The sequence below is a fragment of the Temnothorax americanus genome, unplaced genomic scaffold (genome assembly GCF_048541705.1).
Source record: "Temnothorax americanus isolate GAGA-0224 unplaced genomic scaffold, ASM4854170v1 Scaffold20, whole genome shotgun sequence".
Taxonomy (NCBI): domain Eukaryota; kingdom Metazoa; phylum Arthropoda; class Insecta; order Hymenoptera; family Formicidae; genus Temnothorax; species Temnothorax americanus.
Window position 1 is genome coordinate 2,936,041 of NW_027509339.1, and position 24,427 is coordinate 2,960,467.

The following is a 24,427-nucleotide window of genomic DNA, read 5'->3' on the forward strand; positions in this document are numbered from 1 at the left end:
GAAAGGTAGATCCTCACTAAAAGCCAATTAAGCTAAAATGCTTCATATCAGACAAAACATAGAATCCGATATTTGCATAATTTCATTTCAAGGTACAGAATAAATATTTTCGTCGCTGAATTAGTTGGCATTAATAGTCGGCAAGTTAATGAAATTAACGGCAACTTTGACCCCGTTCCGAAATTTCGCTGCAGAAGTTTCCGCAACTCTTGCGTACGCGCTTCCTTGTTCTTTATTCAATAATTCGCGGAATTAATATCTCGGGTTAATGAACAACAGGTAAAGCGCGGTCTTGTCAGTTTATCGGCTTACACGAGAAACTATTATTTCTTTCAAAAAAATATGTAAATCTCGATTGTGTTAATACACCGATGCATTCGAATGTATACATTTTCATTGACGCAGCCAAAAATTATACAATCCATCTAATTAAGATAATTAAACGCGCTGATAAATACCGGAATAACGAACATCCATATAAGTATTTATTCATACATCGTATCTTTCCGCAGATTATACGTGACGTTGCGTGAAAATATTTATTCCGATAATAATAATTATTTTCGAAAAAGAACTCGCCGCGCGCGTACACACCGAATAACAATATTTCAAGGTTTCACGATATCAAGTCTGCATTTTACAGGTCGATAAATTTGACTCCGCCATATCCTGCAACGTGACCTGTCAGATATATCTTTATTTGCATTTTCTGCCGCGGAATTTGCGTGACATTACAGTAAAATAATTATTCCAATAAAGAAAATGCAGCGCGCGCGCGTGCGCGCACGGCTTTTCGACAAGAGATATAGCGATGCGCGACGAAAAATAAAAAAAATGAATATGTATATCGAACTGTATATATCGAATAGAAAAGTTCGGCCGCGTATGTATCTCGATATTAAAACCGCGCGTTTACCGGCGCTGACCTACATATCATCATTCTCATTTTTGCATTTTGCCGGTCAGCAAGAACGTATTTTCCGCAACTCGGAAATCGTTTCGGACTTCAAAAAAGAGTCCGAGAACTCTCTCTCGCACGAGAAAGTAAAGTGTACGGGGAAAAAACCGCGATAGAAAATTGAAATGAGAATTAAAGGACTCGCCGCTACAGGGGGGGATAAATCAAAGAAGCGCGAGCGCGAGGGATCAAGAGAAAATTGTGGAAACGAACGCGTAAAGAAAATCAAAGCCGTGGGGTCTGGTAGTGCCATTACTCCGACACTGGCATCCGCCACGTCCGCCCGTTCGTTCTCTCGTTCACCCTCTCGCTCTTGCTCTCATCCGGGTACGAACGGTAGAAAGGGAGATCGCGCGCGGCACGTTGGCGCGAGAGACCCGGCGAATCCGAGAGAAAAAGGGGGAGGGAGAGAGAGAGAGAGAGACCGAAGAGAGACCGGAGATCGAGGGGGTTTCGGAGGAGATTCGAGAGAGACCGAAAATACGCTGCATAACACTGGTCGAACGGGGAAAGGTGCAGCGGGGGTGCCATCGAACCATCGACGGTGGGGATGGACCGCGGCGGGTCGAGTCGTGTCGTGGGCGCGAAATGGTCGGTGGAAAGGGGGGGAGAAACCGGGAGCAAGAAAGAGAGAGAGAGAGTCGGCGAACGGAGCGGTGGGACGCGGGCAGAGGGGCGCGGCGAGCGAGTCGACCGACCAACCGTCTACCAGTCAGTCATCCGTGCTCCGTCGTACGAGTGAGATCGTGGCGGTCGGCGGATACGCTCGCTCGGTGTGGTTACTCGCGCGCGCGCGCGCGACGACGACGACGACGACGACGACGACGACGATTCGACGTCGTCCCTCGTTCGACAGTCTGCAGGTCGCGGCCGATGCGGACCTAACGCGGAACACGAGGACGCGACACGTTCGCGGCGTCCGCGCGAACTCTCGAGGGCAGCTGGGTGCAGCGGCAGCAGCAGCGGGCCGCTCGCCCGCGCGTGCATGGCACGCATCCTCTTCGTCTTCCGCGTTACTTTCTCAGCGACGAGGCGTGGACCCGGAGCGAGAGGGACTCGACCGACGGCGATCCCGACGAACGCGGAAAGGTGAGTGAGATTTCGTTTCGTCGTAATAATCGCGAGTGCGTGATAGTAGTGCGTTGCTCCGAGTGCTCCGATCGCGCGTCGACATGTGATCGTCCTGTTCGCTGTGCCGTCTGGTCGCCGAGTCGAGATACTCACGCGAATACCGTTAGGCAGCGAGGCCTCTCTCCGCGAGGCCGTGAATGTCGCTTGAATTTCAGCGACAATAAAGGTCTACGCTCGCGCGGTCGGAGTTTTCGTTATAGGAAAGCGTCGATCGTTTCTCTCCCGTTGGGAAACGAAAAAGGAACGAGCGCGCGTGAAGTTACGCGATGCGCGATGTCGCGGAACGCAAAGGTCAGGGGCGGTACGTTGCATGTATCGTGGGAATTATTTCGAATCGCGGGAAGTTTATATTTACGTCGCTCTCTCTCTCTCTCTCTCTTTTTCCCGCTCGTCCCGTTTCGGAGTCACGAGACGCGCGTCACGTGCGTCGGCCTTCACGCGCGCGGGAACCGCGCATTAATTTTGAACCAACGCGCGCGTACGCGATCGCTTACTTTTGGACTTAATTGCCGTGTATACAATACTTTTCTCTGTGATACGCGGCTTCATTAAGTTCGAGAGATACTTGGCGTTCCCGCTCACGTGTCTCGAGTTTAATGTTCAAAGGGATTTATAGCGTCGCTTATATTTCTTAAACGGAATAATGAATGAGAGAGATAAATCGCGGCTCGTAACAACGCGGTTACGTATCCTCTCGTTTGTTTGTAACGAAATGTCGAAATTGCGATGTTTTTGTGCTTTCAATTTTTATTTTATATTTAATGCGAATATAATAAATATATTTGAAATGTGTTGTTTACGTAAAAATATGTGGGACGCGCGAAACTTCTGGAAAAATTTTATTGATTTATAACGCACGATATTTATTACAAACAGCACATAAGTACGAGAAATGTAGAAATGGGAAATTTGGAGCTATATTGCAGCTACAAATACTTTATTACACGCTGTGTCAATATCAATATATTGCAAAAAGTAATATTCATTATTACAAGTTTCTGAAAGCAATATACAAAAAAATATATAAAATTTAAAAGTAACGAATAAATACAAATAAAAGGAAAAGACAATTTTTAAGAGATTGACTAAAAATAAAATAAATAAGTCTTGTGAGAGAGATCTCAACATGTATGAAATTAATTACTTTATTCCTATATTAATTTATACATTATATATATTTTGCGCATAAATAATTTTCCAACTTTTCTCTAAACAAATACATTTTTCGCAAAAAACTATAAAGGTTCAAATCTGATATTTCGCGAATACACCGACGTATCCAACTAGTTTCAATTAAACGTTTGCTCATCGAAAAATATTTCGGTTCTCCCGAGGGAGAACGTGGATACAAATCGCCCCTGAGTTTCATGGAGCGATGTTAATTTACAATGCGGTGTTTACCGATCGCGAACGCGTGGTGGTTCCGAGGGAAAATAAATTCGCTCGCGAAATGCACGGACATGCCAATCTTTTTATTGCGGTCGCACGTGTATTTTGCAGGATTCGCGGCATATATACATACCCCGTCGGATAAGTAATCTCGTTCGATTGCATTTGCCGAGGCTAAACGTTCCCGATTCACGACCTTTTTCCGCGATAGCAAATGTATATGTATATCAAAGATGCATTAATTCTCCAGATTAATCCGTAGATGATTTCTCGTATTATAGATGTTCAGCACATCAAATTCTTTAAAAACGTATTAAACGTCTCGCAACTAAATCTCGGATTAAAATTCCATTAAATATTGCTAAATGTATGTACATTTATTCTTATTATCGATTTACAGTATTGAAATATTTAATATGCCAGGAGACTAAAATTGTTTTATATTCTGTAGCTGGCTGCCGGTTTGAATCTCATGGGAAAAATTATTGATGAGAAAACGCGTTTTTGTAGCTCCACATCCCGTGAAACATGCCTTGCATAACTTGCATTCAGTATCTTATATCTTAACAAGGAGTTCGAATTGGTCGGTTTTTGCTCGTGCCTGCCCAGCATTTCCTCGTTATGATGGACTACGCTTATATCAAAGTACCTTTGCAGTCTCTGACCCCAGTTTCCTGTTACAAGAACGACCTTGGCATCGCTGCGTTTCAACGGGACTGTTCCACCTCGGCGAACTGCAATTTATTTTCATTATGAGATCTCGCTAGATCTCCAAGCTTTAAATTTTGGTAAAATTCTCAATGAAAATGACACGTCTAGCGTTAAATTTATCAAAAAATCTTTAACAGAAGACGCATCTTTTAATATGATCTACAGGATATCGTCCAAAAGTAAATTAATAAAGTAGCTATTTATATGTATCTTCTCGCGACATTTTTATTGCATGCAGAATTTACATCAGATGGTTTGTCTCCAATAATGTCGCTTCATTTTCATATTCATCAGTGATGCATTATCGATGAAGACGAGCGAAGTTACGAACAGTAATATTGTCTGTGATAGAACGGCCGTTTCGCTTTACGATATGGAACCACTCCCCGTAATATACTGAGATGCATATCAGCGATACTGCTCCGCTATTTCGAGAACTAAAATCTGTAACGAGATACGCTTTCGAATACTGAATAGTGAGGGTAGATTCATCTCGATGTTATTCCGTTAACAAAGCGTCGCGAATACGGCGTGTACTCTCGAAAAATAGATATACGTTCGTAGATACTGTCCCAGAAATACCCTGGAAAATATTATATCTTTCATTCCGATATCGCACATATCTCCATTACTGTCCATTAATAATTCGCAGTCGACCTATTTTTCGAACTGTTCCATTTGTTGACATTACTTTAACGTAACTGCAAGTTTTCGCTTTGCGTCTATTATAGCCATAGTCGTTTAAAGCACATTTAATTTTGTATCGTGTCGAGCAATATACGAGAAAACAGAATTCAATGCGAATTAAACGTGATTTTATGCGATGCGTATTCTCATAAAAAATAGAAGGATTCGTGAGAGAGGTATTAATTCTCTTGAGTGTCGAAATGTGAAAAAATTCGTTTTAAATATTTTTTGTCACAAAGTTATCGAGATTGATTATTTTCCATTATTTATTTGAAATTATTATTTCTTATTATTTATGTTTTTATAATACGCGGCACACCCTGAATTGCGACGTGCATAAAATTTTCGATAAGATAAAATCCAAATGGGAATAAACTGGAGAACGTAATGTTTAGGGTGCAGTATGCATTAATACACATTAATACACGCCGCTCTTCCAAATAAATACTGTAACTCCGAACTCGGGGAAACTCTCGCGTCGCTCGTTTTTGTTTGAAATCAACCGTCCAACTTTCTAATCGCGTGCACTGTATCTTCATTATTCCTTGTTACATCGCATAATCGGTCGCGTCACACAGACTCGATCTCTGTAACATTATTCCTATAACTATAAAGCATAAATATAACTAAATATATAACTAAAATATAAATATAAATAAATATAACTAAAATATTGGTTGCAGTTAAAACGTTTTTACAAGCTTGAATTATTAGTCATCAAGTGCATTGCTTTATTCGTAACGATTAGGGTACATTTTCTATTAATAATGATTGTTATGATTAAAAACATTATTGTAACTGACATTTTTTATAAAATAAGGGATTAAGTTAAATATTACGAGTAAACGTGTCGACACAAAAATTAAGGGAAAAGAAAGACAATTAATACTACGCAATATTTCATGTTATGAAATGTGTGTATATTTGCTATAATTCCTATACCAATTCGTCGATTCTGTGCATTAAATATATCTCCGGTGAAATTAAACAAGATTCAAATTAAATTTTCAAGCTTGATATTTAAGTAAACTTTAAATTAAGATTCTGTTAAAGGACGATCCTTATTTGTCCTTATCGATTTCTCGGCTCTTCTGCCTCTAGAGTCTAAAATAACTATCGCGAGTCATCGTCTTCGAGATCGAGCCGGCATAGGTAGACTTAAGGACTTCGCAGTATCTAAAATGGATTCGTGGAGATTATTTTACAGTGTGAAGGCGATTATTATATATATCTGACGAAATATATCTGGCAGTATTTCGTTTTAGTTCGCCGCCTTTTAGTCAAGGGATCGAATTCATCAAATCCGCTTTAAAAAGAAATACTCTTTCTCTCCGACGGGACTTATAACTCGACTTGATTGACCCTCCATTACCCCCTGTATTCAGCTTCTCTCGAATGGCAGTTTTGCCCTCTTTTATCTCGAAATTAAAAAGAGGGCCAGTTGCTGTCGTCTCGGCTGGTCGGCCGCGCCGGCTCAGCTATGAAGAGAATAAGAACGACAAAGAGAAGCCCGACACAAAGTGCGAGAGAGGATTGTGAAAGAAGGGAAAAGATGGTGTCAGAGATGAGGTCGGGGGAGGGGATAGTTGGATAGGACGCGAGTTGGCTTAAATTTAATTCACCTCTCTAGCAACCCTTTTATATTCTCTCTTTATCACGACTCTGGCGGGACGAGGGGGAAAGAGAAGAGGAGGGAGGGAGGGGGAAAGAGAGAGAGAGAGAGAGAGAGAGAGAGAGAGAGAGAGAGAGAGAGAGAGAGAGAGAGAGAGAGAGAGAGAGAGAGAGAGAAACAAGGTTGGTGGAAGACCAACTCGCGAATGCAATTTCCTCGCGGCGCCCGCTGGATGTTCCTGCGGGTTGCAACCGTCCGTACCGACAATGTCGAGTCCTTTTTACGGAGGCTGACTCATTTGAAAAGTCCTTTGAACGTGACGATAATGCGAACTTGCGGCACTTCATTTCACTATGGAGATTTATAGCGCGCTAATAACACGCGCAAGAGACACTGCCTGAGCATGAGTCCCACTTTTTTAAGGTAGATTTCGTAAATTGTTACACTCTTGCAAAATAATATTTGCAGGGAGAACTACAGTGAATAGACCGTGTCGAGAAATATGAACTTTTGTCACGATGCAGTAAAATTAGATTGCAATTTATAATAGGTAATCGAAAATTATTTCACGACAATATTATTATCATATATCTTTCAGTTTCTCTTTTTGATAAGATGAGAAAAAATAAAATGCAAGTAAGTTATAAGACATCTGTATATAAAACAAGATTTGAAATTAAATATTTTAATTTTGCTAGATTATGTGATGAATTAATATAATATTTTAAATTACTGTCAAAATATATTTTTGTAATGCAATATAATTAAAGAAAATTTATATTTATAGTTATATATTTATTTATATAAAAAAATATGTATAAGTGTGCATGTACAACGTATAATCTAATAATAATCGAAGAGCGACAATAATAAATTAACTGTAATAAATGCGCCTTACAAATAGGAAATCAATCTTATTTTACGCGATCACCGTGACAGCAATAATTGCAGTAAATAATCTCAAATGATAATTTTTAATGCATTTAAAACGCAATTTTCTGTTTCTGACATAATGCTCACAATTGATAGATAGTATCGAGTGAATTATGTAGTGTAACGAGAGTTATGTAAAAGCTCGATACGAATCACGACGATTAACGTTTGCACTTACTTCCGATTGCGATTTCGTTCCTGCAACGCGAAATCGCCGAGCGAAAATTAAGCTCTAATCCATAACGGGGAATCGGGTCACGTTATGCGGCGAATGCAATTTCGACGAGCCGAAACTATTCCATCATGCCGTCGTAATCACCGTAAACCGACGTGGATTTTGCTGGGCTAAATCTTTTTTTTTTTGTCGGTACGAGAATGCTGACTGGGCCGAACGTTTCTCAAACGTGACGCTAATACAAAGCGTGAGTCCTTGGCGATGTGACGCATCGTTAACGATGGAGAATGCATGATGTTACGAAATACCAAAAGATGCACATAGATAATGTCTTTAGATATACGTATCTCCAGTCTATAGTTATGCGTTTGCATGTGTCTACTTTAAACTGTTTTCAAACCGTTGACTCTTCCTCGAAACTAATTTCCTTGTAGTTCGTAGTTTTCAAAGTTCTTTGGAGTGTGTTGATATCAAAATTTATAAATCAAAACTGACCAACTCAGATTTTTAGCAAGCGCATAGCGTATACCGCATCGTGCACCAGAAATTGCTTTGAAATTAATTTTCGTGACTATCAAGTACTTTAAGTGTTCCGTATATAGTTTAACTGCGATTTAGCAAGTTCAAGTACCTGAAACTAGTTGAAATTTTTGCCGGAAACTTCAACTAATCAATTTCTCTTAACATCGTTTGCAGCTCGAGACCCGTTCCAAAGCAAAGAGGTATCTCCCGTCTAACTCAGCCAGGACCTTGGCTGGTACACCTCGTCTCTTGCGGTGCGCCCAAGGGAACGATGCGGTGCTCGATGACGTGATCGACCTTTCGGTCAGCTACGCGTCGTGACCTCGTTCGAGTGGTTGGCCATTCACTTCTCCGGCGACCGAGCATCGTCGCCCTCGAAGAGCACGACAAAACAAAATTGAGAATCTCGTTTTTTTTTTCTTTCGAAAAAAAATCAAGAGACGAAGAGAAGTTTCATGGAGTTGGGCGTCTGTCGAGGCATCGATTCGTCGACGTGCTCGAAAGGAGGGGGCGTGCGAGAGAATGTCAAGATCATGAGGGCATCCCTGTAACGACGGATCGTACGTTTGACAGGACGAAGGGCGAGCGATTGAGATGCGCGGAAAGAGGATCTGACCAGATGCTTTGCTGACACCCGAAGAAAAGGGCGTAAGAGGAGGAATTCTGGAGGTATGATAGACGCGTGAGGAACGGAACGCTGACGACGTCGCGCGCGAGTCATTGAGACGTGTCGGCGAAAAATTCCACGTCGCGGCGTCGGCGAAGCTGCACACTTCTTCTGCTACACTCGAGAAGAAAACGAGAGAAGAGGCGATCGAAAAACACAGGAGATCCAATAGCGAAACAATCACCTTGAGCTGAAGACATGAAAGTTTTCAACAAATGGACGTAAACTATGAAAGTCGATGGACGAAAATCAAGACGAAGATCAAGATCGGACGTGAGATTTTTTATTAACCGGAAGAATTAGATGCGATAATTTGATACCTAACAGATCTGACTAGCTCAGTTAGATATATAGCTAACTCAGTTTGAATAAACTGTATAATAGAGGATATACCGCGCGAGAGAAAGCGATGACAAATCTCTGGTCTTCTTGAGACCCCCCGCGTGTGAATCTCAGCGTGCGACAGGCGTGGAGGACAAGGTCGCGTTGGATGTCCGCGTGGCGTGAATATCCGCGAATCGGGAAGGTCACTCGCGACCGCCGCAGTGATCGCGCGCGACGGCGGACATCCGCGTGGTTCGTGGTTGTACTCGCGACGCTGTCATCGCGAGAATCATTCCGTTTTCCCCGCTCGTCGACGGCCACATGACTTGACGACTGCCTCCTTCTTCTCCCGCTGCTGCTCCTGCCCGTTGACCGAAGGCGGCGGCGGCAGTGGCGGCGACGACGTCACGGCGACGTCGACGTGGATACGATAACGACGGAGAAGTCAACGGCTGACACTGCGGCGTGGTGGAGGTTCGGTACTTAAAACGAGTGACACACGCCGCCGGCGATTCAGTCGTTCGCAAGCGGTTGATCCGCAGGTGGCGAGACGTGCGTGTGTGGGTGTGTATATGTGAGTGATCGAGTTTTCCCGGATCATCGTCCGCGTGTACACGTGAGCAGTCCGTAGAAGGGAGCTCTCACACGGAGAAAGAACGGAAGGATCGGCCGCGCGAGAAGAATCGCCGCAGCAGGGAACAAAAGAGATAGAGATAGAGAGAGAGAGAGAGAGGGGTCATACATAAAGTAGTCCTGTCGAAGGCTGTGGATCCTTCTTCTTTTCCGTTTCGGCAACCGTGGTGCATCGTGACGACTGCAGTGGTGTTTGTCGTGGTGACGCGGTGTTACCATCGTGTCGCTGCTGCTCTGGCGAGTGGTGGAAGCGGTGGCGACGGTGGCGGTGGTGTTGGTGGTGGATATCTATATATATAGTAGTGGCCCGCGGGGGTGGCGAAACTGGAGCAGCCGGTGGCGATCGTCGTCGTCGGCGCAGCGGAGGAGCTATCATGTGCACGTGGCGGATTTTCGGACTGGCGGTCGTGGCCCTGTTGACTCTCGGCGGTCGAACGCGCGCGTACACCAACCAGTGGGCGGCACACATCGATGGAGGAGAGGAAGCGGCCAGGCGAGTTGCGGACAACCATGGATTTCGCTATTTGGGCAAGGTCAGCGCCACGAGAGATCCAGGCCAGATTGGGACTGGATCTTTCTTTTTTTATTCAATATCCTTTTCGCGATTTTATTGTGCGCTTTTGGACGGTCGCGGAAAATGTTATTTTGCGCGACCGTAGCGCAAACACGGTTTGACGTTTTTTGCCTGAAACGAACATCTGCCGATACAGCTGCTTTGATAATTATTGTATTCATGTTTAATTAATCGACTGTGATAAAATGGAACGGTTATGAGATGGGATTATTGACGAGTAATGAGTATTATTCAAACGAGATTAATTGATCCAAATATATGTTTTGGCTTGTGTAATGCGACAGTTTTCTTTAATTAATGGAGCAGCGTTTATAAATTAAATTAAAAAGTAAAGGTATTTAATGTTTGTTAATTGAATCGTTTTGAGAGAAAATCGAAGCGCTAGCTTCGTAAGACACGCGGTGAAATAAACAAGAATGATATCATCGCGAAGGTGAATTATATGCAATGCGCTTGAAATGAGGCGCGATGAGATTTAATGGCAAACGTTCTTCCAGGCAACAAACGATCTACGCCAGTTGTGGCGGCTCGATTAGTGTACAACATCCAGGTTAAAATTACAAGTTTATTTAACTTGACACTATCAACTGCAGTAAATTTGAATGCAAATTCGAGTTAGAGAAGATTCTATTCTCGTGTATTGCTATCTCAAATTGATCTCTCTTATAAATTGAAAATATGCGAATTAATATTTAAAGAAGAAACACATGCTACAGTAAGCGGTTTAAATATGTAATTAACGATCCGCAAATACGTTGAATTTGTTCACCGATATTAGCTTTATTTCTCCAATAGAGTTATTTTAAAGAGAAACGTAATATTGTCTTCATTGAACGATATTTCAAAAGTTTTATAATCTTCAATATTTCTATATTTTCATTTTGAAATTGAGAGATATTATATATAGAGTATATACAGAGTATATACTTATTTCTCTCGCTTCGGTAACATGCTTCAAAGGGAACTTTCATACTGTATGATAACGTTCGAAATCGAAATTGGCGGAGAGTTGAACTCAGTACATTTCCAACCGATAGATCTCGTGCGGATCTAGTACGATATCTAATATTTTGCTCCGAGCTTAAATAGTATAAACCCCCAAATTGAAATCCTTATGGATCTCTATTATATCTCTTTTACGTTTCGTTCGTCGATACGATTCTCATATTCCAAGCGATTGACATTCTTATCATTTTCATTGATCACGACGAAAAGGTGAGTTCTATTTTTTTTATTTTTTTTTGAAGAACACAGTATCGATTTTTAGTGGCATTTGGTTTTTCATCAATTTTCGCGATTCAGAGGAAACATGTCGATTTCAAAACGGACATCAAATCTATTGCCGTATTTTTCGTGCCTTCTGCGATCACAATGGAAAAATTTCCCCGCCACTCGTTCATGCTGTTTCATCATGCTTTTTTTTTTATCGCGAGACGCGCTATCGTCAGGGACCGTCTATATAGCGCACTTCGTTGATTCGCTGTGTAATAATTCCCGGATTGTAATTTGTTCGGAAAATTTATATATAATTATATATACTCTATTCAGGAGAGAGATTCGGATTATTTTTAGATTTCGATTTACATCTTCCTATGAAGCAGACGCGTGATGTCATTTCATCATTTAATCAAACATCGGCACACATGCAGAAAGCATGCGATAATTTTGCTTGGTTTACTTTATGATATTCTTATTTTTCATATGCGTGTGGATATAAATTAGTGCGTACGAAACATATTTTAAGAATATGATTTATAAACGGTGTAAAATTTTTGTATAATATGTGCGGATCTTTATCCCTAATAATATTTTTAGAGGGAACGAATATATTAAAATATTAGTCAAATTCTCTCTGCATTATAAAATTATATTAAACGGATTTTCAAAATGTTTTTAAAAGGAATTCGAATATTAGAGATTTGCATACTCTATAAAACTCTAATAATAATCGTACTTAGAACCGGTCACAAAACAAGGATTTTCCGCATCGAGAAATTACAGTTTGCTGTATTTGTGTTACTTATCAGACAAGATAACGATCCAATCCTGGTTATAATCGATTTGACTCTCCTCGAGGAACAGCCGATCGCTGACGTAAGTCTTGGTGACGTGCGCCTCTGTTTCAGTGACCGTGAAGACCGTCATGTAGACTTGTCGCAGTTGTTATGCCGACGGAAATTAACCTCCGCGACAATCTCCTTTCTGCCTAAATAGCTCGCGACGGAAAATCGAACTCGCTATCTTCGGTTTCCACGTCGGTTCTTCTTCAATCGAGCACAATCGCGGTGGACTCCAATTTAGAAAAGGCACTGCGTACACCGTTCCACCGAAATATCGCGCTCCCGATAAAGCGGTCGAGTTGAGAATATCCCGAATTTTAGGTTGTTCAGAAAACTCTAGTGCGCAAATTTTATGATTTTTAAAGTATAAGTTTACGTTGTGTGCTTGCGATTTTATTTTCCTACTCGTTAATCTTGATAATGAATGATTTCATCTTGAAAATAAAATAAGAATAAACGTGTATTTTATTTCTTATTCAGTAATCAATATTACTGTAGTAAGTTAAAATACACTAACAAAAATTAAATAAATTGCTGAACAAAAAGTTAAGTGATAATTTTAATTATTATAATATTATTTAAATAGGAATTTTTTTATATATTAATTAATGCCTCCTTAATGATTATTGCTAATAATCACTAATATCTGAAACTTTATATACGCATATATACATATATACATATACGCATACACATATATCTCAAAATGACTTTGACATTGGCTCTTGCGTAATTTTCCTAACAATTAACAAATATCTATGCTTCTGGTATTTCGTATTCTGTTTTTATTTGTAATTGAGAAGTGGCGGAAGCAGAACATAAAGCCTGGTTTATAATTACGCGCGTACTGTGATACTGATGATTTTTAAGATCGTGTAACAACAGGATGTTGCAACTAAGGGGAGATAAGCGCATATATACATTTCGCGAGCGCAAAACCACTTCTGCACAAAACGTTTCAATGTTCAATTTAAACCGTGGAAAATTCACGCTATTTAAATGGGTCGTTTGATCACGTTCTTTTGATTTTTATTCTCTTATTTATCTTTTTTTTCTATTTCACTAAATATATACGCGGATGATTCGCTACTGCCGCACCGACTGACCAGCGATATACTCATGCGTGAACTATGCTCTCGCAGAATAGCGCCGTAACGTGAAATCGCGTTCGAAACTGTAATGCGATAAACAGAATTTATAAACGGGAATTTACGGAATTGTGAAATTTTAGTCGTATCAATCTCTCTTGCGGAATATGGAAACTCGCGGGTGTTCCGTGTGTGTCAGCTGTTCCGTTACGCCGCGCTGAAGTGGCCTCGAATGTTTGCCGATTTAATTTTGCAAACGGCTACAATCACTTGCGAAACGCCGAATGATCGCGACCGTGCGTTTATGAACGCCTCGTTAATAGACCGAATATACACACATGCACATTGAACGTTGCCTCTGGCTTGGCATATTGATCTCTCGTTGCTTTTCGTGCACTTTGTAATTTTCCGCGAATAGTTTATATTTTATTAAGTACATACTGAATATTTTTCAAGATAAAAGCAGCAACGTATATCGCTGATTGTGCAAAATGTGCATTAAACATTCGTAAACAGAACGACTCGCAAAAGAGGAAATATCGAAGACATAATGGATATACTGAAAAATATATTATTTAATTACTTGCTTTGTTTTTTACAGATAGTTATAATTATTTTTATTTATTATTGATTTTAATTAAATTAATAAGTCTTCTACGTCTATTTCGTGCTCTCGTGTTTTGTCTGTATCTTTTTATTTTTATTCATATATTCATATATTTCTGAGAAATGTAGTTTTACACACTCTGATATAGATAACGATTAATCTACTTTTTTAATATTTTGATAAGCTTTTACTATGTTGGAGTTTCTCATAATTACTCTTATTTAACAACTACAGACGTCCTTGAAAAAGTTGCGATACCGTGCCTTATCAAGCAGTCAAGTTTACTTTAACGTATTTTGCATGTATTATCGAACGTTATGCATGATTAGCGATTGCTAAAGACCGGGAATACCCTGTTTCCATTTAAACATATATATATATATATATATATATATATATATATATAAGAAAACTTGGTGATAATGATAGCAGACTTGCAAAAGGATAGCAGTTTTTATTTATTCTTTTTAACTTTGACTTTATTATTTTTCAATTTAATTATGTTAAATTAATATAAATTTTTATTTATAGTTCAATTAATATAAATTTTTAGAAATTTCTTTAAAGTTTTGTTATTATAATGTTATTAATATTAAATTATGCAAACGCAATTATAAATATATTAGAGCCTGTTAATTGGATCTTAATCAATTTTTACCAAGTATTTTTATAATTATTTAATCTCAGGTTACGATTTTTGAAGTTTTTTATTTTTATACAGTTTATTTTAATATTTATGTACTGTTATTTTAATAGTTGCTTCGAAAATTATTTTTGGATTTTCTATAGAATGTATGCATATTTTACACATTTCTTTATTTTAAAATCTTTAAAATACATATTAAATATTTTCTTTACTTAGTTACTTTTTTACTTAAGTTAATTTATAAGAATTTCAGCAGTTTTGATAATTTTAATGATTTAGTAAGTTTGATATAATCAATTATTTGATTATATCCAACATTTGCAGTATTTGCACAAATGTAATTACCTTCATTGATTAGATCGAGCCGACGGGGTATAAAATCAGGATTAAATCGAAATAGAAAATCGACGGTAGATAAAACTGGTAAGATACGATAGGGGAATGATTTGTGAAGAGGGAATATAATTACAAAGAGATTCGTTTCAACGATAAACTGAGCGACCGTAGAAAGATTCGTCTACTTTTTATATATAACTACTTTCTTCGTTGTCTGTCGCATCGGAGAGAAGAAAAATTCTCACGAAATGAGTATTCCGACCCGGGTAAATAAAAGTAATTTTTTTAATTGCGAGGCAACTTTTTCTCGATAATTTGCCAATTTCGTTTTACTTGGAATCCGCAGGAACTTTTTATCGTTTTTATTCTGTTTTTAGATTAGAGATCTTTTGTGAAACGCTTTTCCTGGATCTCTGTTAGGTTTTATCTAATGATAAAAAGATCCTTGCCGAGTTGCTTCTTTCAAAAAGAGAAGGAACTCTTGTTTTCAGCATTTTGAGCATACCTGAAATCTTGAAAATATTTGAAATATTTCACTTGGACTTTTACCGATATTGTTATCTTGAATATACTTGAGTTGCGTCGTATAGAAGTAGTGTTCCATTTCCATCGAGTTTTGCCATGCTGGCAGTCCAGTCAAAGTAAAGTAATACGAAGCGAAATAATAATTGTTAAAGAATAGCAATAATTGCTCCATAGAAAGTAAAGTTGAATCTGCTAGAGCAGATTCAACTTTGGCCTGGCTGCAAAGTTTTCTTTTTCGTGAAAAGAAAACTTTCTTTTACTTCTTATATTCATGAGATTGTAAAATATAGATATTTTTTCTTCCAATATTTAATAATTTTGAAATATTAATATTTGATCTTGTGTACATTGAACATTAATATCTCGAATGAGCTGAATAGAAAAAATTATATTTTTGAAATATCTTGTATATTTTAATTACATATATGTAATTTAATTAATTAATAATTAATTGGTGTTGGCATTTTTTTATTATCACCGGTATTAATCTCGGAAATAGAGATGTCGGACGTTATTAATATATTTTATTAAATTTAAATATCTCTGTTATGTAACGTGATGATTTGCTGCTGAAAAAGCTCCACTTATCGCATATCGTGGTTGGTTTTATCTTCCGTTTTAATGCGGCGCCGCATTTTGTCTGATAGACGAGCTGTACACATCAGTTTTCGTATAACGCGATAGCCGAAATTCTGGCGGACGATAACTGTCCGGGACTTTAAAACTAGTTAAAACTTGTCGGACCTGGACAAGAAATACGAGCCGTTAAACGGAGTCGCTTGTTGAAACTGCGACCGCGGATCTCTAGCTACGATACGCTCATTTCGTTCGCGGTAAATGTGTTATAGGCCGTTATTAATTTATCGCTATTATAACGGAGCCTCGATCCGAACAGCTGTACGGTGGGGCCGCCATTATGGTGGCTTTCTCATCCCAGATTTTAACTATGAATCGATGTTGTTCACTTTAACGATGATATACGCATTGTCCCAGAACCTATAAGCAGAGTTTATTAGTTTTGTAATGCATTCAAATCGCGGCCTGTCGGAGAAACTGCGGATGTAAATACTCGATAAAACCAGTTTTGAAAGTGAGAAAATACCCGATAGTGCGTGTCGTGTTTCGTCATCGGCGATTGACCGTATATAATGAAAACATTGTGATTACGCACTTTTTATAGCGACTCGGCATTTTTGTGATCACTAATAAACTTGAAACAGATATTTTAAAAACATTAGTTAGGTTTATTAATAAACTGTATTTTAAAAAGAATTATTGGAATTTGTTGAAATATAGTTAATTAACATTTATATAATACTAATATATCTGCTTTATAAGAAGCCAGAGAAGATAGAAAAAAATGTAGATGTTATTTTTTTAAAATATTGCAATAATATATTCTTTTTAAAATATTGCTTTCAGCAAGAAAGAATTTTATATTTTTATTGCTTTGAATAAATTTGATATATTATTCTTAAGCATATATATAGCTACGTATTTTTTAAATTTTATATTATCAATTACTATTTTTAACAGATTCTCTTGAGTATGAGTGAATAATATCAGTCAATTATTCGTGACATGCTATATTTACGATCCCAACAAGAGAATGCATTTCTTATTACATGAACACTCAAGATACATTTCCGTTTTATACGTCTCTGTGCAAGTTGATGAAAAGGCGAGCACGTATTTGCAATTCGCTTGCACCTTTGCCACTTGAGGGGCGAAGGGGTGACTAATATCACATTAAGTGAATACTTGAGGCGGAGATAAACGCAGCTTTTGTCTTTTATGAGTTTTCATGCTACTTCGAGGTCAAACGATCGAACGTATAGGGAAACAAACAAAAAATTGTAATTAGATTTTATTTGTTGCGTGACAAACAAAAATCTACCCTTGAAATGCGCGGATATAAACTTGTTACATTTTTATTTTATTTTTTTGTAGTAGGTAATATGTCCCGAAAAATATCATGTGTTATATAGCATTTTTTTGGAATATATTATTATTAAAAGAGAGATGGAAATTATTTTATATTTTTATTTTTTTTATAATTGTTGAAAGTTGAGTGCTTTTAACTATTTTATTCATGCAAATACAAGTTAATATGCGAAAAAATTTATTTTAAAAATATTGAGTGAATACACACATACCTATATATAAAATTTATGGATTTTTAAATTTTATTTTTTTATCTATTTAATCAATTTAATTATTAGTTATTCTACGCTTAATTATATTACATATACGAATAAATTAATAAAAATAAATCAATTTTTATTTCTCAAAGAAACTTTCAAATTATATTAGAAATCTTTATGTATAATATAAAGTACATCCGCAAAGGCTAAATTATTTTATTAAACACTATTTTAAATTATTTTTAATACATGTAAGTTAAATTACTTTAACAATAACTTATAAACAAACGCATTACGCATAATTTTAAGCGAATAGTTTGTTAATTGTTGGCTAAAATCCACATTTTAGATAATATTAAGTTAAAATAATGATACAGCATCTTGTTTCTGATTTTATTCGTTGTCGTGTTTAAATAACATTGCATGTTATGAAGCGCAAGTTATGTAATAGCTTTGCTTGACAGCTATTATGTATTAGAATCAATAAAATGTGCACTATTTTTTGTGGGTTTCAATTGGTTTTTCTTACAACAAATGTTTGAATAGTGACGACAATACGGTGGAGCAGGTATATAGACAGACCCAACTTTTTTCCATGTAATATAAGTAAGCGTTACACCTGGTTACTAAATCTGTCGAAATCTAACTAGATCTGGCTGCCAAGTTTTTTTCTATTATGTCATTACTTCACGATTGTTATTGCCGCACGCGAATTTTAATACAATTGAACATATTTTACATTCAATGCTAAATTTATACACTAATTTCAAAATACACGATAATTAATTTTTGCAGAATTTTTACTAAAGAAGAGATTTGCTCTAAATTTGTTGTATAATTACAATTAATAAGACATCTGATGATACACGTTGCACAGTAATATTTTTTACCGTAATTATTTGAGATAGAAAGGAAGCAATATTGTTTCGGAGCACTCATGCAACGCGATCGTTTTACGAAACCTCATATATTTTTCATGGCGTGTCTCAATACGCTCATTTAAACTCTGCATTCAATCCATTTTCTTGTCACATCTGAAATGCGAAAGAATCTATCTTATCACTGATATTACCATTTGTCTCATCAAGGCGAAGTTCTATCAAGGAACGAACCACGTCCAAAAATCGATTTCTCCTTCAACATGAAGTCAAACTTTATCATGCGCTCGACACCCTCGTTGCGAGTAATTTTCTCTTTCATCGATCTCCCTTTTGTTTAATAACATTTTGGTCAGCGACTACATAATAATTCACGTTAATTGGCTTCACAGAGCAGCTTTGCGCCAAATAGCGAAGCATAGCGTTATTCCATTATATTTGATACGAGCATGCTATGACGGTCAATAATTTGAGGAACTAGAATTTTTTAAATGAGAATTGTACATTTAATCTCTTTCTGTCGCGAACAAAAGACGGTTGTCAATCCCAACGCTTTAAAAAATGAAATTTCGCTATATGATAAATTTTCCTTTTAATGCCTTTTTTAATAACTTTTCACAGATACTCCCATTTAGCATGCGTAATATTTCGCTATTTCATTGCGATTTTATCATTTCATTTTATGCTTTAGATTTTTATTCAAGAAATTTCAAAGATAATGTGTTACATATTATCACGAGTATGCTACTAAACTAAATAATAAAAAGTAAAAAATGCTTGCGATTGTGTGTAAAAGTCAATTTTAAAAATTGTTTACCATTTCTGAATTTGTTTTCCGAGACTAAAAAATATAAAATGAAAAACGCATTGTATAATATTGCTTGTTGAAATTGAAGATTAATATAATTAATAAATGCGGTCGCTCTTAATGGGGTTTAACGTTTTTTTCTCGAGCGTCTGCCGACGTTTAAATGTCAATGACCCATACGCATCCCTCCAATATCTTCTATATACCGCCGAGAAGAGACGAATCGTTAAAGCTTTTCTATATACTAATGGGAATGGCGGGGTTGCAGTTCGGGCAAAATTCTTCAGTCTAGACATCGCCAGAGAGAGAGATAGAGAGAGAGAGAGAGAGAGAGAGAGAGCGACGCGCGGGAGCATTTAGATCGTATCTAGAAAGAGATGAGACGATAGAAGATATAAGGTTGAGAGTAAGCGGGAAAGACAGTGGATTGACTGGTTTTCCGACTATTTCGAACTTTCTTCTTCTTCTCTCTTCCTGACCTCATACTTTAGTCTTCTTACGCTGCACCTTTATCTCTTATATATATATCTTTGTTACGCAAGATGTTGTAACTTTTCAAAATACGATTCTTTTTAATTTTAACAGCGACGAGAAATCTTCATATTTTTTACGGAGTAAATATTTTTATTATATAGATATTTTTTGATCATAAAAATATTTCTAAAAAAAAATAAAAAATCTGATTTTTTTAGCGGAATATTTTTCCATCTTTCTCTTATGCTACTTTTATTTAAATTAACAAATTATTTTAACCAATTTTATATTACAATATTTTTATAGTTTTTTATATAAACTTGATTCACGTTCTCTTATCACATTATAGAATTTATCAATAAATGTAACGTGCAATAAATTGAAATTATTTTGCATAATTGTTTTTTTTCTGGAGTTTTTAAACGCACATTGTAATAAATGCTCTGATTAATAATGCTGTTTTTTATATGGCATGATTAAAGAGAGTGAAAGTGATTATTACAATTTAGATAGTGTGACGTAAGCGAAGATTATAAATTGGCAAGAATGTAATGCAATCGATTTCTCTATGCTGCAACTGCGCTACTACACTCTAGCCTCGTCTTAAGACTATCGTAATCCGCTGTTCAATTAGATTTCAAGTTACTCTCTGTACAAGCGATCAAGTACCGGTCTAAATGCTTTCACCACAGCGTCTACCTTTGCATTAATGTTAGAATTGATTGGAGTAATCATTGTCGTGGCGCGAACGTAACAATTCATTATAAAGTGAGATTATATCGAAGAGATCAGAAACTTTAAAGTAGCTTTTAAATATTGTCGCTGCAATATTATTTGTTTAATAGCAATCGAAAATTTTTTGAGAAGAATGGAAATGATTAATTTTATAGTATTTTGATATAGTGCAATGTCCTAGTTATCTCAACTAATATATGATTTATCGTCGATCGACAATCCTTGATGATTTTGATTTTATTTGTGCCTATTGTTTCATTATCTACATATATCTAATTAAACCATGATTATGAAGCAATTGATACTGATTCTATATAATTATACAGAATGCTAAATTATCAGAATGCTAAATCAAGTATATACCCAGAAACTATTACGTAAAGCATGTGCAATTTAAAAGAAAACCTTATTAGAAGGTAGAACAATGCGGCCGTATAAAAATAATAACAACGCAAGCGGTAATTTTCGCGACGTCACCGCGAAGAAGTTTCCGGGGGCTGACGAACTCTTCAAGTTCGTTTAAGCAGGTCGAGCACGTCGTCCATTTTCCCGGCGGCTTTTCCTCTTAAACAATGTCATCTTGCCATTATTATATTCTCGTGCGGAATCTCGATCGCGCTCGGTGGGCCAATCGCGCACCCTTTATCGATCACTGCAATGTCGATGGAACGTGGAGCGGTTCTCAGCACCCTGACACAATGGCCATCGCCTTTGGAAGTTCGAGCGTTGCCGCACTTAAAGCTATATACGCGCAGTTCCGACCGACATGTCGAAGTGCACCGGTCGTTGCATCAGGGTGTGTATGTTCTGTGTGTGTGTGTGTCATTTTAGAATCGGTTATGCGACGGATGTCAATTCAGAACCTGATCTAAATCAAATCTAATAAGGGATATAGAATAAAATATTTTTATAATATAATAAAATAATATTTAAAATATTTCAACATCGCAGAAAAGAAATGTAATTCTGATCATAATTTGACGTTAATTATGTGTACAATTAACATAACTTTTATGTTGAAGTTAAGATTGTAAGATAAAATCAACACTCTTAGTAAGTTTTAATTCTCACTTCTGTTATAGAGTAAAATCAACATTCTTTTTCTGTAAAATTTAACACATTTGCAATTTAACACATGCATTAATAAATACGTTCAAATTGTGTTACTTTAACATATTCTTTAAATTATTTTAATAATTGTGTGTACATTTTAAATTTGTTAAGCTTAATTAACATAGCAGGCATATGTTAAATCTACACATGTATGTGTTGATTATTTTACACAAAAATTTTAACAAGTACTTTTTTTAACAAACCTACAAAGATTATCCAACAGTGTAATGAAGTTTGCCGACAAACTGAATGCACAAAATTGATCTGTCTCGACTATCTCGTCCTACATGTATTATAGTGTTTGACATTGATACATCAGGGCGAAGTATCAATTGCGGTTAGCGTTGCGGTACATCAGCCTTGCTCTTGTGAGTAATTTTGCAATTGAGAATCATGCGGTCCGCACGAGGATATGGTGCATCGCTCGTATCGTATCCGGTGTACTTGTACATGCAGATTCATGCTAGGATATATTACGCGCGATATATACCAGTGTACTTTTCGATGTTTCGATTTACACACGATATTGACTGTCGACGACGGTGTGGCGTCAATTCTGCCATATGAGTATACGAGCTCGCGTAAATTGCATCCTTCCCCCGCGACGTAGTTTTCTTTCATCCAATATCGCAAATATACATCGGTATCAGCATTGCGCTGAAAGGAAAAGGAAATGGATTCTAAGCGCGTCGCCGATATTATATATCTACAAGAGAAAATGAAATTTTGCAGAAGCATATCTTTGTTTTTTTTTCCAAGCTGAAATTGCGATTGGCGTTTGAGTCAGTAATGAACCGATAAAAAAAAGAGTAAAGTCTAGTTACATTCGTTTCAGTAGAGAGCGTTTGGCTTTAGAAAGAAGATTGTCTGTAATTATTAACGATCGAAAAGTTCCCTTATTATTTTTATTCCCTTTTTTTTAGCACTGCAGTTAATTTCTTTATCATATAGCTGTAACTCTCTCATCGTTATTTTGATGAGATTTACAATTATATGTGTTATATTTCTGCTTGAATTTCACGCTATTATAAAAAAAAGTAAATATAATATCTCTATTGCTATTTATCTATTAAATCTGATTATGACCTTATATATATATATATATATATATATATATATATATATAAGGTATATATATATATATATATATATATATATATAAGGTATATATATAAGGTATATATATATATATATATATATATATATATATATATATATATATACATCATCGTAGAGTCAATTATACAATACTCGAAGGTAGTTTTGCAATTAAATTATTATGTGAATAAGAAATTGTGTTCAGCAAAGATGTTGTTCGAATGTCATTTTGATGTTTCATTTATATTCGATATTATTGGATTTATGTTCGATTATTATTGGAAGTACATCGGTATCAATCAGATTAATGGAACGATATAAATTAATAATTATATGTATTTTCACAATCACAAATGTCACAATCACAAATCTAACTAACAATAAGAGTAATAAATCTAGCTGGAGTTATTAAATTCACTATACATATATTAATATATGAGTTCTGCATTAAAATCTACAGCTCAATAAACTTTCGTTCACTCACGCTGTTTAATTTTCTCTGTGCATAACGCGGCTTGTCAAAATTCGTTCAACAGAGTCTTCTTAATTAGAAGCGTTTTCAATTCCACTTGATCTCATCCTCCCTGCGACGACGTTTTTCAGTGGAAAATAAGTGCGCTCGGCTGGACCGGTCTGTCTCGCGTCTGCAAGAGGAGAGCTGAGTAATCAGCCTCATTGATCCAACTCCTCGGAGCAACGACTCTCTCTCTGCAGTTGCGGTATGCGCGCGCGCAAACATACGTACGCGTGTGCGTGCATAGGTACTAGACGCACGCACAACGTGCAGGAAACCGCATTCGCAAAAACTTAGGCAGAAATTAATCTTACGGACTTTCTGTTAGGAATCTCGGTAAGAGCACAGAAGCATTTTTCTTTTTCTAAAGTTTCTGATAAAGTCGAAAAGTTTTTACAAAAATTGTAAGTATTTATTTAAATGTATTTATTTTATGTAAGTATTTATTTTTTTTTATTTTAAACTTAAATTATAAAACTTAAATATCATTCTTTACGATATAAAATTTCATATTTTTTATTTTTATTTTGTATGGCTGATGAGAAAAACAAAGTTATTTAGTTATACAACATCAGAACTCCGGTCAGAACACTGTAAAAAGTTTAATGTCAATGAAAGTCTACTCTAAATTTTGTGTTAAAATAACTCATTTATTGTGGTATTTTTTACATTTAGAAATGTTATATTGACTAAAAAATGTCGATATAACATTTCTAAATGTAAAAAATAACACGATGAATGAGTTATTTTAACACAAAATTTATATAGAGTGGACTTTCATTGACATTAAATTTTTTATTGTGAAAGGATAAAAATGAAAAGTAATGAAAAAGATAATGAAAGAATTACAGTAAAAAGAAATATTGCTTCTGACGCATAAAAAGAATAAAGATAGATGGAAAGTATGAAATTTATAACGTATCAAGGAGCTCATAAGAAATATTCATGAGGGATTTTGCTGCCACACTTTCCGCGCTCATTTTAAGATTATTATAAACGCAACGATGCGATCTGTTGCAATTAACGTAGATTTTCTTTCTTTATGCGTACACAGTAAAACTAATCTTAATAAAAGAGTTGAAATA

At 36.5% G+C, this 24,427-nt stretch overlaps 1 protein-coding gene across 4 annotated transcripts in view; it reads left to right on the forward strand.

The window, feature by feature from the left end:
- Positions 1–1,685: 1,685 nt before the first annotated feature.
- Positions 1,686–24,427, forward strand: part of LOC143897559 (furin-like protease 1) — a 219,115-nt gene continuing 196,373 nt past the window's right edge. For 3 of the 4 annotated variants that reach the window (XM_077406371.1, XM_077406369.1, XM_077406370.1), the window contains exons 1-2: positions 1,686–2,047; positions 8,293–10,275. In XM_077406371.1, coding sequence (XP_077262497.1) covers positions 10,117–10,275 — 159 coding nt within the window. In that variant the 5' untranslated portion in view covers positions 1,686–2,047; positions 8,293–10,116. The remainder of the gene's footprint in view (positions 2,048–8,292; positions 10,276–24,427) is intronic. The other variant, XM_077406373.1, reaches the window with a different exon arrangement.